The sequence below is a fragment of the Sycon ciliatum genome, chromosome 3 (assembly GCF_964019385.1).
Source record: "Sycon ciliatum chromosome 3, ocSycCili1.1, whole genome shotgun sequence".
Lineage (NCBI taxonomy): Eukaryota > Metazoa > Porifera > Calcarea > Leucosolenida > Sycettidae > Sycon > Sycon ciliatum.
Genome location: NC_088645.1, coordinates 40,526,883 through 40,540,678, shown reverse-complemented (window position 1 = coordinate 40,540,678; position 13,796 = coordinate 40,526,883). Strand labels below are relative to the sequence as shown.

At 47.6% G+C, this 13,796-nt stretch overlaps 1 protein-coding gene across 1 annotated transcript; it reads right to left on the bottom strand.

The window, feature by feature from the left end:
• Nucleotides 1-231: 231 nt before the first annotated feature.
• On the bottom strand, nucleotides 232-1,338 carry LOC135813168 (uncharacterized protein DDB_G0271670-like; the record flags this gene model as incomplete). Its single annotated transcript, XM_065326387.1, has 1 exon — nucleotides 232-1,338. A coding segment is annotated over one exon (1,107 nt), but the record flags the coding sequence as incomplete, so codon positions are not given.
• Between the last annotated feature and the right edge of the window lie 12,458 nt (nucleotides 1,339-13,796).

The following is a 13,796-nucleotide window of genomic DNA, read 5'->3' as shown; positions in this document are numbered from 1 at the left end:
ACTACTACTACTACTACTACTACTACTACTACTACTACTACTACTACTACTACTACTACTACTACTACTACTACTACTACTACTACTACTACTACTACTACTACTACTACTACTACTACTACTACTACTACTACTACTACTACTACTACTACTACTACTACTACTACTACTACTACTACTACTACTACTACTACTACTACTACTACTACTACTACTACTACTACTACTACTACTACTACTACTACTACTACTACTACTACTACTACTACTACTACTACTACTACTACTACTACTACTACTACTACTACTACTACTACTACTACTACTACTACTACTACTACTACTACTACTACTACTACTACTACTACTACTACTACTACTACTACTACTACTACTACTACTACTACTACTACTACTACTACTACTACTACTACTACTACTACTACTACTACTACTACTACTACTACTACTACTACTACTACTACTACTACTACTACTACTACTACTACTACTACTACTACTACTACTACTACTACTACTACTACTACTACTACTACTACTACTACTACTACTACTACTACTACTACTACTACTACTACTACTACTACTACTACTACTACTACTACTACTACTACTACTACTACTACTACTACTACTACTACTACTACTACTACTACTACTACTACTACTACTACTACTACTACTACTACTACTACTACTACTACTACTACTACTACTACTACTACTACTACTACTACTACTACTACTACTACTACTACTACTACTACTACTACTACTACTACTACTACTACTACTACTACTACTACTACTACTACTACTACTACTACTACTACTACTACTACTACTACTACTACTACTACTACTACTACTACTACTACTACTACTACTACTACTACTACTACTACTACTACTACTACTACTACTACTACTACTACTACTACTACTACTACTACTACTACTACTACTACTACTACTACTACTACTACTACTACTACTACTACTACTACTACTACTACTACTACTACTACTACTACTACTACTACTACTACTACTACTACTACTACTACTACTACTACTACTACTACTACTACTACTACTACTACTACTACTACTACTACTACTACTACTACTACTACTACTACTACTACTACTACTACTACTACTACTACTACTACTACTACTACTACTACTACTACTACTACTACTACTACTACTACTACTACTACTACTACTACTACTACTACTACTACTACTACTACTACTACTACTACTACTACTACTACTACTACTACTACTACTACTACTACTACTACTACTACTACTACTACTACTACTACTACTACTACTACTACTACTACTACTACTACTACTACTACTACTACTACTACTACTACTACTACTACTACTACTACTACTACTACTACTACTACTACTACTACTACTACTACTACTACTACTACTACTACTACTACTACTACTACTACTACTACTACTACTACTACTACTACTACTACTACTACTACTACTACTACTACTACTACTACTACTACTACTACTACTACTACTACTACTACTACTACTACTACTACTACTACTACTACTACTACTACTACTACTACTACTACTACTACTACTACTACTACTACTACTACTACTACTACTACTACTACTACTACTACTACTACTACTACTACTACTACTACTACTACTACTACTACTACTACTACTACTACTACTACTACTACTACTACTACTACTACTACTACTACTACTACTACTACTACTACTACTACTACTACTACTACTACTACTACTACTACTACTACTACTACTACTACTACTACTACTACTACTACTACTACTACTACTACTACTACTACTACTACTACTACTACTACTACTACTACTACTACTACTACTACTACTACTACTACTACTACTACTACTACTACTACTACTACTACTACTACTACTACTACTACTACTACTACTACTACTACTACTACTACTACTACTACTACTACTACTACTACTACTACTACTACTACTACTACTACTACTACTACCACTACCACTACCACTACCACTACCACTACCACTACCACTACCACTACCACTACCACTACCACTACCACTACCACTACCACTACCACTACCACTACCACTACCACTACCACTACCACTACCACTACCACTACCACTACCACTACCACTACCACTACCACTACCACTACCACTACCACTACCACTACCACTACCACTACCACTACCACTACCACTACCACTACCACTACCACTACCACTACCACTACCACTACCACTACCACTACCACTACCACTACCACTACCACTACCACTACCACTACCACTACCACTACCACTACCACTACCACTACCACTACCACTACCACTACCACTACCACTACCACTACCACTACCACTACCACTACCACTACCACTACCACTACCACTACCACTACCACTACCACTACCACTACCACTACCACTACCACTACCACTACCACTACCACTACCACTACCACTACCACTACCACTACCACTACCACTACCACTACCACTACCACTACCACTACTACTACTACTACTACTACTACTACTACTACTACTACTACTACTACTACTACTACTACTACTACTACTACTACTACTACTACTACTACTACTACTACTACTACTACTACTACTACTACTACTACTACTACTACTACTACTACTACTACTACTACTACTACTACTACTACTACTACTACTACTACTACTACTACTACTACTACTACTACTACTACTACTACTACTACTACTACTACTACTACTACTACTACTACTACTACTACTACTACTACTACTACTACTACTACTACTACTACTACTACTACTACTACTACTACTACTACTACTACTACTACTACTACTACTACTACTACTACTACTACTACTACTACTACTACTACTACTACTACTACTACTACTACTACTACTACTACTACTACTACTACTACTACTACTACTACTACTACTACTACTACTACTACTACTACTACTACTACTACTACTACTACTACTACTACTACTACTACTACTACTACTACTACTACTACTACTACTACTACTACTACTACTACTACTACTACTACTACTACTACTACTACTACTACTACTACTACTACTACTACTACTACTACTACTACTACTACTACTACTACTACTACTACTACTACTACTACTACTACTACTACTACTACTACTACTACTACTACTACTACTACTACTACTACTACTACTACTACTACTACTACTACTACTACTACTACTACTACTACTACTACTACTACTACTACTACTACTACTACTACTACTACTACTACTACTACTACTACTACTACTACTACTACTACTACTACTACTACTACTACTACTACTACTACTACTACTACTACTACTACTACTACGTGCAGGCCTGGCAGCGTATGCTCTCGGCCTTTAAAGGTGCTTCTTCAAATTTGGCTGCCGCTCTTGCTGCTGCTGCCAAGAGGATATGCACGACGGATATAGACCCTGCTTCTCTGTCGGCTTTTGTTGCGGCACGGCTCGTGGCATTGGACAAGAGACCAGGTGTGCGCCCGATTGCGGTGGGGGAAGTCGCTCGCCGGATCATCGCTAAGGCTGTGTTGCAGTGTATATCGTCTGATATCGCGACAGCCGTGATCCCTCATCAGCTGTGTGTTGGTGTGCCGGCGGCTTGTGAGGCGGCTGTGCGTGCCGTCCAGGAACAATATCTCGCCGATGACACTGATGCAATCTTACTCATCGATGCATCTAATGCCTTTAACGCAATCAACAGGAAGGCCGCCTTGCATAATATCGCACGTGTGTGTCCACCGATGGAAAAAATTTGTCGTAATACATATGGTGCGGATATTCCACTATTTCTTCCTGGTGGCGTGGTATTGTACTCGCGCGAGGGAACTTGTCAGGGAGACCCTCTGGCCATGGCCATGTTTGCTCTTGCGGTGGCTCCTATGATTTGTAAACTCCGTGAACAGCACCCTGATGTGAACCAATGCTGGTACGCGGATGATGGCGAGTCTGGTGGCAGATTGGCGGCCGTGCATTCGTTTTGGAAATCAATCGAGGAGATTGGCCCGAAGTATGGATATTACCCTAATGCAGCCAAGACAGTTCTGCTGGTGAAACCCGCCCTGGAGTCAGAAGCCCGAGAGCTGTTCGACCCAACGGGTATACGTGTGCTGACCAATGGTGTTCGTTATCTTGGTGGGGCCATTGGTGAGGAGGAATTTGTACAGGAGAGTCTGTGTCGTCATGTTTCCGTATGGTGCAGGGAGGTCGGTACTCTCTCCACTCTGGCGGAAACCCAGCCACATGCTGCATATTCTGTTTTCTCCCGTGGATTGAGGTCGCGTTGGCGCTATCATATGTCCTCACATGGCTTGCCGGAGCCGGATGCTTTCGGCAGGCTAGATAATGTGATTGACAACAGTTTGATACCAGCAATCACTGGTCGGAAGAACATGTCCGCCATTGAGCGGAGTCTCATCGGCTTGCCTGTTAAGTCCGGTGGTCTCTCAATTCCTGCCATTGGGCCCCATGCAGTGCATCAGTGGACCTCCAGTATGGCCTCGGCACGGCCGGTGATTGATTTGCTTCGTCGCCCTGATGCTGACATTGCTCCGGCTGATTTGCAGGCGGAGGTAATAGCGTTGCGAAATGCCGAACGTCGGAGAATGGCTACTGCGGCTAAGGAGGCTCAGGTTGCTTTGCGTCCTGAGCTCAGCCCATGTCAGCGAGTGCTGTTGGAGATTGCTGCTGATGCTGGCGTGTCCAGTTGGCTAACGGCTGAGCCTCTGGCTGTGAACGGCTTTGCGCTAAATAAAGCATGTTTCCGGGATGGTCTCGCCCTGCGCTATGGCTGGGGTATTGATGGCCTCCCACCAACTTGTGTGTGTGGTAGAGACATGTCTGTCGACCATGCATTGACATGCCCTACAGGGGGCTACCCAAGTCTGCGACACAATGAGCTTCGTGATGTGCTGGTGGAGGTGATGACTTCTGCCATCCCGGATGTTCAGACAGAGCCACCGCTTTTGCCGTTGGATGGTGAACAACTTCACGGCGCTACCGCTAATCGTGCTGCAGAGGCTCGATTGGATATCCGTGCAAGGGGCTTTTGGTCGCCACAGCAAGATGCATTCTTTGATGTGAGGGTTACTCACCCCTCGGCATCTTTGCTGTCGCGACAGGAAGTCCTTGCACAGATTTCCCGGAATGAACATCAGAAGAAGCGGGCCTATCTTCAGCGTGTTGTCGATGTCGAGAGGGGGTCATTCACTCCGCTCGTATTCTCGACAAACGGCGTATGTGGCACGGAGTGCTCTCGTGCATTGAAGAACATTGTTCAGCTGGTGGTAAACAAGCATAGTGACCTCCAGTATGCTGTTGTGATGGCACAGCTACGCTGCAAAATTGCATTTGTTTTGCTGAGGTGGTCAATCACGTGCCTCCGTGGTTGCAGAGCGTCTTACTTGAGGAAGAGAATAGGCCCATCTTTTCTCGACCAATGTCGCCTTCTGTCCATGTAACCGCCTTCGGTATTCATATGTTGGCCTATTTAACATTGGCATGCTCTGCGGATTTGTAGGCATGCTAGGCAATTTAAATATTATCCTGCAAAGTATTTTGTAGGTGCTTGACTACTATACTACGTCATGTATTACAATTGGTACATGACTTAATAATAGCCGTTTGGCATGGTACAATAACCTTTTTTGTTTTATTTTTTATTTTTAATGGCTTTCTCTTCTTCCTCGGATGGTTTACAATTTGCTACTACTACTACTACTACTACTACTACTACTACTACTACTACTACTACTACTACTACTACTACTACTACTACTACTACTACTACTACTACTACTACTACTACTACTACTACTACTACGTGCAGGCCTGGCAGCGTATGCTCTCGGCCTTTAAAGGTGCTTCTTCAAATTTGGCTGCCGCTCTTGCTGCTGCTGCCAAGAGGATATGCACGACGGATATAGACCCTGCTTCTCTGTCGGCTTTTGTTGCGGCACGGCTCGTGGCATTGGACAAGAGACCAGGTGTGCGCCCGATTGCGGTGGGGGAAGTCGCTCGCCGGATCATCGCTAAGGCTGTGTTGCAGTGTATATCGTCTGATATCGCGACAGCCGTGATCCCTCATCAGCTGTGTGTTGGTGTGCCGGCGGCTTGTGAGGCGGCTGTGCGTGCCGTCCAGGAACAATATCTCGCCGATGACACTGATGCAATCTTACTCATCGATGCATCTAATGCCTTTAACGCAATCAACAGGAAGGCCGCCTTGCATAATATCGCACGTGTGTGTCCACCGATGGAAAAAATTTGTCGTAATACATATGGTGCGGATATTCCACTATTTCTTCCTGGTGGCGTGGTATTGTACTCGCGCGAGGGAACTTGTCAGGGAGACCCTCTGGCCATGGCCATGTTTGCTCTTGCGGTGGCTCCTATGATTTGTAAACTCCGTGAACAGCACCCTGATGTGAACCAATGCTGGTACGCGGATGATGGCGAGTCTGGTGGCAGATTGGCGGCCGTGCATTCGTTTTGGAAATCAATCGAGGAGATTGGCCCGAAGTATGGATATTACCCTAATGCAGCCAAGACAGTTCTGCTGGTGAAACCCGCCCTGGAGTCAGAAGCCCGAGAGCTGTTCGACCCAACGGGTATACGTGTGCTGACCAATGGTGTTCGTTATCTTGGTGGGGCCATTGGTGAGGAGGAATTTGTACAGGAGAGTCTGTGTCGTCATGTTTCCGTATGGTGCAGGGAGGTCGGTACTCTCTCCACTCTGGCGGAAACCCAGCCACATGCTGCATATTCTGTTTTCTCCCGTGGATTGAGGTCGCGTTGGCGCTATCATATGTCCTCACATGGCTTGCCGGAGCCGGATGCTTTCGGCAGGCTAGATAATGTGATTGACAACAGTTTGATACCAGCAATCACTGGTCGGAAGAACATGTCCGCCATTGAGCGGAGTCTCATCGGCTTGCCTGTTAAGTCCGGTGGTCTCTCAATTCCTGCCATTGGGCCCCATGCAGTGCATCAGTGGACCTCCAGTATGGCCTCGGCACGGCCGGTGATTGATTTGCTTCGTCGCCCTGATGCTGACATTGCTCCGGCTGATTTGCAGGCGGAGGTAATAGCGTTGCGAAATGCCGAACGTCGGAGAATGGCTACTGCGGCTAAGGAGGCTCAGGTTGCTTTGCGTCCTGAGCTCAGCCCATGTCAGCGAGTGCTGTTGGAGATTGCTGCTGATGCTGGCGTGTCCAGTTGGCTAACGGCTGAGCCTCTGGCTGTGAACGGCTTTGCGCTAAATAAAGCATGTTTCCGGGATGGTCTCGCCCTGCGCTATGGCTGGGGTATTGATGGCCTCCCACCAACTTGTGTGTGTGGTAGAGACATGTCTGTCGACCATGCATTGACATGCCCTACAGGGGGCTACCCAAGTCTGCGACACAATGAGCTTCGTGATGTGCTGGTGGAGGTGATGACTTCTGCCATCCCGGATGTTCAGACAGAGCCACCGCTTTTGCCGTTGGATGGTGAACAACTTCACGGCGCTACCGCTAATCGTGCTGCAGAGGCTCGATTGGATATCCGTGCAAGGGGCTTTTGGTCGCCACAGCAAGATGCATTCTTTGATGTGAGGGTTACTCACCCCTCGGCATCTTTGCTGTCGCGACAGGAAGTCCTTGCACAGATTTCCCGGAATGAACATCAGAAGAAGCGGGCCTATCTTCAGCGTGTTGTCGATGTCGAGAGGGGGTCATTCACTCCGCTCGTATTCTCGACAAACGGCGTATGTGGCACGGAGTGCTCTCGTGCATTGAAGAACATTGTTCAGCTGGTGGTAAACAAGCATAGTGACCTCCAGTATGCTGTTGTGATGGCACAGCTACGCTGCAAAATTGCATTTGTTTTGCTGAGGTGGTCAATCACGTGCCTCCGTGGTTGCAGAGCGTCTTACTTGAGGAAGAGAATAGGCCCATCTTTTCTCGACCAATGTCGCCTTCTGTCCATGTAACCGCCTTCGGTATTCATATGTTGGCCTATTTAACATTGGCATGCTCTGCGGATTTGTAGGCATGCTAGGCAATTTAAATATTATCCTGCAAAGTATTTTGTAGGTGCTTGACTACTATACTACGTCATGTATTACAATTGGTACATGACTTAATAATAGCCGTTTGGCATGGTACAATAACCTTTTTTGTTTTATTTTTTATTTTTAATGGCTTTCTCTTCTTCCTCGGATGGTTTACAATTTGTATCACAATTATTTGTGGGTTCAGCAATAAAGGATGTGACTACTACTACTACTACTACTACTACTACTACTACTACTACTACTACTACTACTACTACTACTACTACTACTACTACTACTACTACTACTACTACTACTACTACTACTACTACTACTACTACTACTACTACTGCTACTGCTACTGCTACTGCTACTACTACTACTACTACTACTACTACTACTACTACTACTACTACTACTACTACTACTACTACTACTACTACTACTACTACTACTACTACTACTACTACTACTACTACTACTACTACTACTACTACTACTACTACTACTACTACTACTACTACTACTACTACTACTACTACTACTACTACTACTACTACTACTACTACTACTACTACTACTACTACTACTACTACTACTACTACTACTACTACTACTACTACTACTACTACTACTACTACTACTACTACTACTACTACTACTACTACTACTACTACTACTACTACTACTACTACTACTACTACTACTACTACTACTACTACTACTACTACTACTACTACTACTACTACTACTACTACTACTACTACTACTACTACTACTACTACTACTACTACTACTACTACTACTACTACTACTACTACTACTACTACTACTACTACTACTACTACTACTACTACTACTACTACTACTACTACTACTACTACTACTACTACTACTACTACTACTACTACTACTACTACTACTACTACTACTACTACTACTACTACTACTACTACTACTACTACTACTACTACTACTACTACTACTACTACTACTACTACTACTACTACTACTACTACTACTACTACTACTACTACTACTACTACTACTACTACTACTACTACTACTACTACTACTACTACTACTACTACTACTACTACTACTACTACTACTACTACTACTACTACTACTACTACTACTACTACTACTACTACTACTACTACTACTACTACTACTACTACTACTACTACTACTACTACTACTACTACTACTACTACTACTACTACTACTACTACTACTACTACTACTACTACTACTACTACTACTACTACTACTACTACTACTACTACTACTACTACTACTACTACTACTACTACTACTACTACTACTACTACTACTACTACTACTACTACTACTACTACTACTACTACTACTACTACTACTACTACTACTACTACTACTACTACTACTACTACTACTACTACTACTACTACTACTACTACTACTACTACTACTACTACTACTACTACTACTACTACTACTACTACTACTACTACTACTACTACTACTACTACTACTACTACTACTACTACTACTACTACTACTACTACTACTACTACTACTACTACTACTACTATTGGGCAGGCGGCGGCGCCGCTCAGCGCCGCTCATCACCTGGCGCTGTCGGAAGGGGCAGGAGTCATGCTCGGGATGGGTCGACCTCCAGGTCTCCGGTGGCTCGTGTACCGGGACGCCGTGGTCGTAGCCGTCGTGCACTTTCGCCCCGATTGAGACCCATTGATGGCCCTGTGCGTGGCGCTTCCACTCCACCGCCCGCCGGGTGTGTTGATGGTGCTGCAGCTGCTGCTGTCTCCATTGCGGCGATGAATGTCCCCAGCCGTGATTCCAGGGATCCCAGTTCGAGGGATGACAGTGCCCCAGTTTCGGAGCCTGTTCCGCGGCCTGGAGCCCCGGATGTGGCACCGCGCTCTGCTGTTGGATCAGAGCCGGTTTCTAACGCCCCTGGTGCACGTGGTTCTGTGCCGGATCCGGGACCGGATCCTGCTGCTGCTGCTGCTGCTGCTGTTACTACTGAGTCTGTTCTCAGCGCATATGAGGAGGTCATCACGTGGCGTCGGAATCTATTTATTGTGCCACATGGAGCCGTGGGTCGGCGGTTTGTGGCTCTACTGGCTGACCTCATCCACTCGTTTGCTGTTGGTGGTGCAGCGCGCCGGCATGCCTGGGCGGCTGTGGTCGTGGCTTCCCAGTTGCTCCTACAGAAGCCATGTGCTACCCAGTACGGGGCTTCGGCACCGCACCTTGATCGGCGTCTCGGCCTATGGGAATCTGGGCGGATTGGTGAGCTGCTGCGCGAGGGACGGTGCCTCCAGGCACATTTGCCCCCTCTTCGGGACTCTGGGCCTCGGGAGGCAGATGGGCAAATTGATGATATGAGATTCAGCAAGCTGGTCTTCTCCGGCAGAATACAATCGGCCATTCGTCTCGCCTCATCAGCCTCGTCCGGTGGGGTATTGGCGATGGATGAGGTCATGGACGCCGACACTGGGAAGACCGTGAGAGATGCACTTCTCGAAAAGCACCCATTACCTGCTAGCCCTGACCCGAGCGTTCTGGTTGATGCGGCGGACAGGCCTGAATGTGATCCCATTCTGTTTGAGAGGCTGACACCCGCCTTGATTAAACGCGTCGCTCGCGAGATGTCCGGCTCATCCGGCCCGTCTGGCCTTGACGCAGAGGCTTGGCAGCGAATGCTGACATGCTACGGAGCTTGTTCGGACCGGCTGGCTTCTTCCATGGCGGAGACCGCCAGGCTTCTGTGCAGGGAGGATGTTGACCCGGATTCCTTGGCAGCCTTCACTGCGGCCCGGCTGATTCCGCTCAATAAGAACCCGGGCGTGCGGCCAATCGCAGTGGGTGAGGTGTTCCGTAGGATCGTCTGCAAGGCTGTCGCCCGAGTGATAGAGCCTGACATGCTCATGGTCACGGCTCCTCTGCAGCTGTGCGCGGGTGTCCCATCTGGCTGCGAGGCTGCGGTACATGCCATGGAGCACCTCTTTGAGCAACCAGCGACTGAGGCGATCCTACTGGTAGACGCAGGGAACGCTTTCAACTCGCTGAACCGTGCCGTCGCCATGCATAATGTACCCGTGGTCTGCCCGCCGCTTGGCCAGATCTTCCACAACACCTACCGTTCGCCAAGCCGATTGTTTGTTGCTGGTGGTGGCGAAGTGCTGTCGCGCGAGGGTACCTGTCAGGGCGATCCCTTGGCGATGGGAATATACGCTGTGGCCATAACGCCTCTCATACGCCGCTTGGGAGAGCTCTGCCCCGATATCGTGCAGGAGTGGTACGCTGACGACGATTCCGCCGCTGGCCGTGTCCGGTCTCTGTTGCGCTATTGGAACAGTGTGAAGGAGCTTGGCCCGGCCTACGGATATACCCCTAACCCAACAAAAACGGTGCTGCTGGTCAAGGAGGAGTGTTTGGAGGAGGCGTCCACCCTGTTCGCCGGCACCGGCATCAAAATCATCACCTCCGGTTGTCGATATCTGGGAGGAGTGCTCGGCACAGGAAGCTTCAAGGCCGCGTACCTTGAGGAGGCGGTATCCGCCTGGTGCAAGCAGGTGGTGAACCTGGTATCTGTGGCCCGTACTCAGCCTCATGCAGTTTACGCCACGCTGCAGGGTGTCTACTCCAAGTGGCGCTACGTGCTCCGAGTGGCATCCTGCCCGCCTGCGTTACTAGAGCGCCTGGATACCCTGGTCAACCGTGACCTGCTACCCCTCCTCTTGGGTCGGGAGGTGCCTGATGAGGCAAGCCTTCGGCGACTCCTCTCAGTGCCCACCCGCCTTGGAGGCCTAAACATCCCGATTCTGGCGGCTGAGGCGGAGCGGGAGTATTCCACTTCTGTTGCGGTGACGGAGCCGCTTGTACGTCTGATGGTCGGTGATGGTTCGGGGAGTGCCGTCCCCGATGGCGAGGAGGTGTCTTTGGCATCGCCTCAGAATCCACCCTTGTCGGTTGCTTCTGCTTCTGCTGCGTCCGTGCCCGATGGCGAGGAGGTGTCTTTAGCATCGCACCGGAATCCACCATTGTCGGTTGCTTCTGCTTCTGCTGCGTCTTCTGCTGCGTCCGTTCGTGATCCTCCTGGACCTGTGACCCGGCCAGAACCTGGGGTCCACACCACCCAGCCGGTTCGTGATAACCCGTCGGTCGCAGCCGTTACCGAGTCCCGCAAGCGAGCGGTCTCACGTCGCAAGGACAAGGAGAAGTCGCAGAAGGCACTAGTCGCGGCGTTGTATCCCGATCTGCCACCGCCTCAGAAATGCCTCACAGATATCGCCGGTGAGAAGGGCGTGTCGTCATGGCTGACGTGTGCCCCGCTTACTGCGCACCGGACAATTCTGAACAAGTCCGACTTTCGAGATGCGGTGTGCATACGCTATGGGTACCTGCCACTGGATGTCCCGTGCAAATGCGCTTGTGGAGCGGACACCACCCTACACCACTCGATGACGTGTCCACATGGGGGGTACCCGATGGCACGTCATGACGAAATCCGGGACACCCTGGCGGCTGTCCTTGGCGATGTCGTGCCAGACGTGGAGGTCGAGCCTAGACTGCTCCCTCTCGATGGCGAGGTGCTCGCCGGCCGGACCGCCAATCGCAGCGCTGAAGCTCGTTTGGACATCAGGGCCGGGGGTTTCTGGACAAGGCAGCAGGACGCTTTCTTTGATGTTAGGGTCACCCACCCTAAAGCGTCCCTGCTGTCGCGTTCGGAAGCCCTTGGCCAACTGCGCACCAACGAGTTGGAGAAGAAGCGAAAATACTGCCAGAGGATCACGGACGTCGAGCGAGGTGCCTTCACTCCGTTGGTGTTTGCTACGAATGGCATGGCTGGGGCAGAGTGTGGAATGTTCCTGAAGCGGCTTGTTCAGCGCGTGGTGGAGAAGCACTCTGACCTACAGTACTCCGTCGTCATGCACCATCTTCGTGCCAAGATTGCCTTCTGCCTCCTCCGCTGGGCCGTAACCTGTCTGCGTGGATGCCGGGGAGCTCGGGGCGTACGCCGTGGCAATTCGTTTGTCACGGAGTGCAGGCTGCTCCGGTAGTGGCATGGGGCTGTGTGGCCGATCCTAAACGGATGTTGTGACGTAACGGACATATCTGTGTTTGAGCATGTCTTTGTTTTTTTTGTTTTTTTTTTGTTTTTTTGGTTCTACTTTTATAATAGTTTGTTTTGTTTTGTTTATCGGACAGATCGAAATAAGCATTCACACGCAGACAAATTATACATCCACCACCCTATTGGTTTATGATGTTTTTACACATATACCCCCAATAGGCTATTTATCAGACTCGAGTTTTCAACTTACACATTCCACATTCACCACTCAATCGGCTTTTGGTTTGTTCACACATACGTACCATACGCGATCTATTGGACTTGAGTTTTACCTTGTGTCCTTTTTTTGCAGTCAGCAGATTCTTTTGTTGGACATTGTTTATTGAGTTTCTTGTTGCTTTTGGTTTACGCATATGCGTCATTTGCCCGTAAAAGAGGCCTTACTACTACTACTACTACTACTACTACTACTACTACTACTACTACTACTACTAC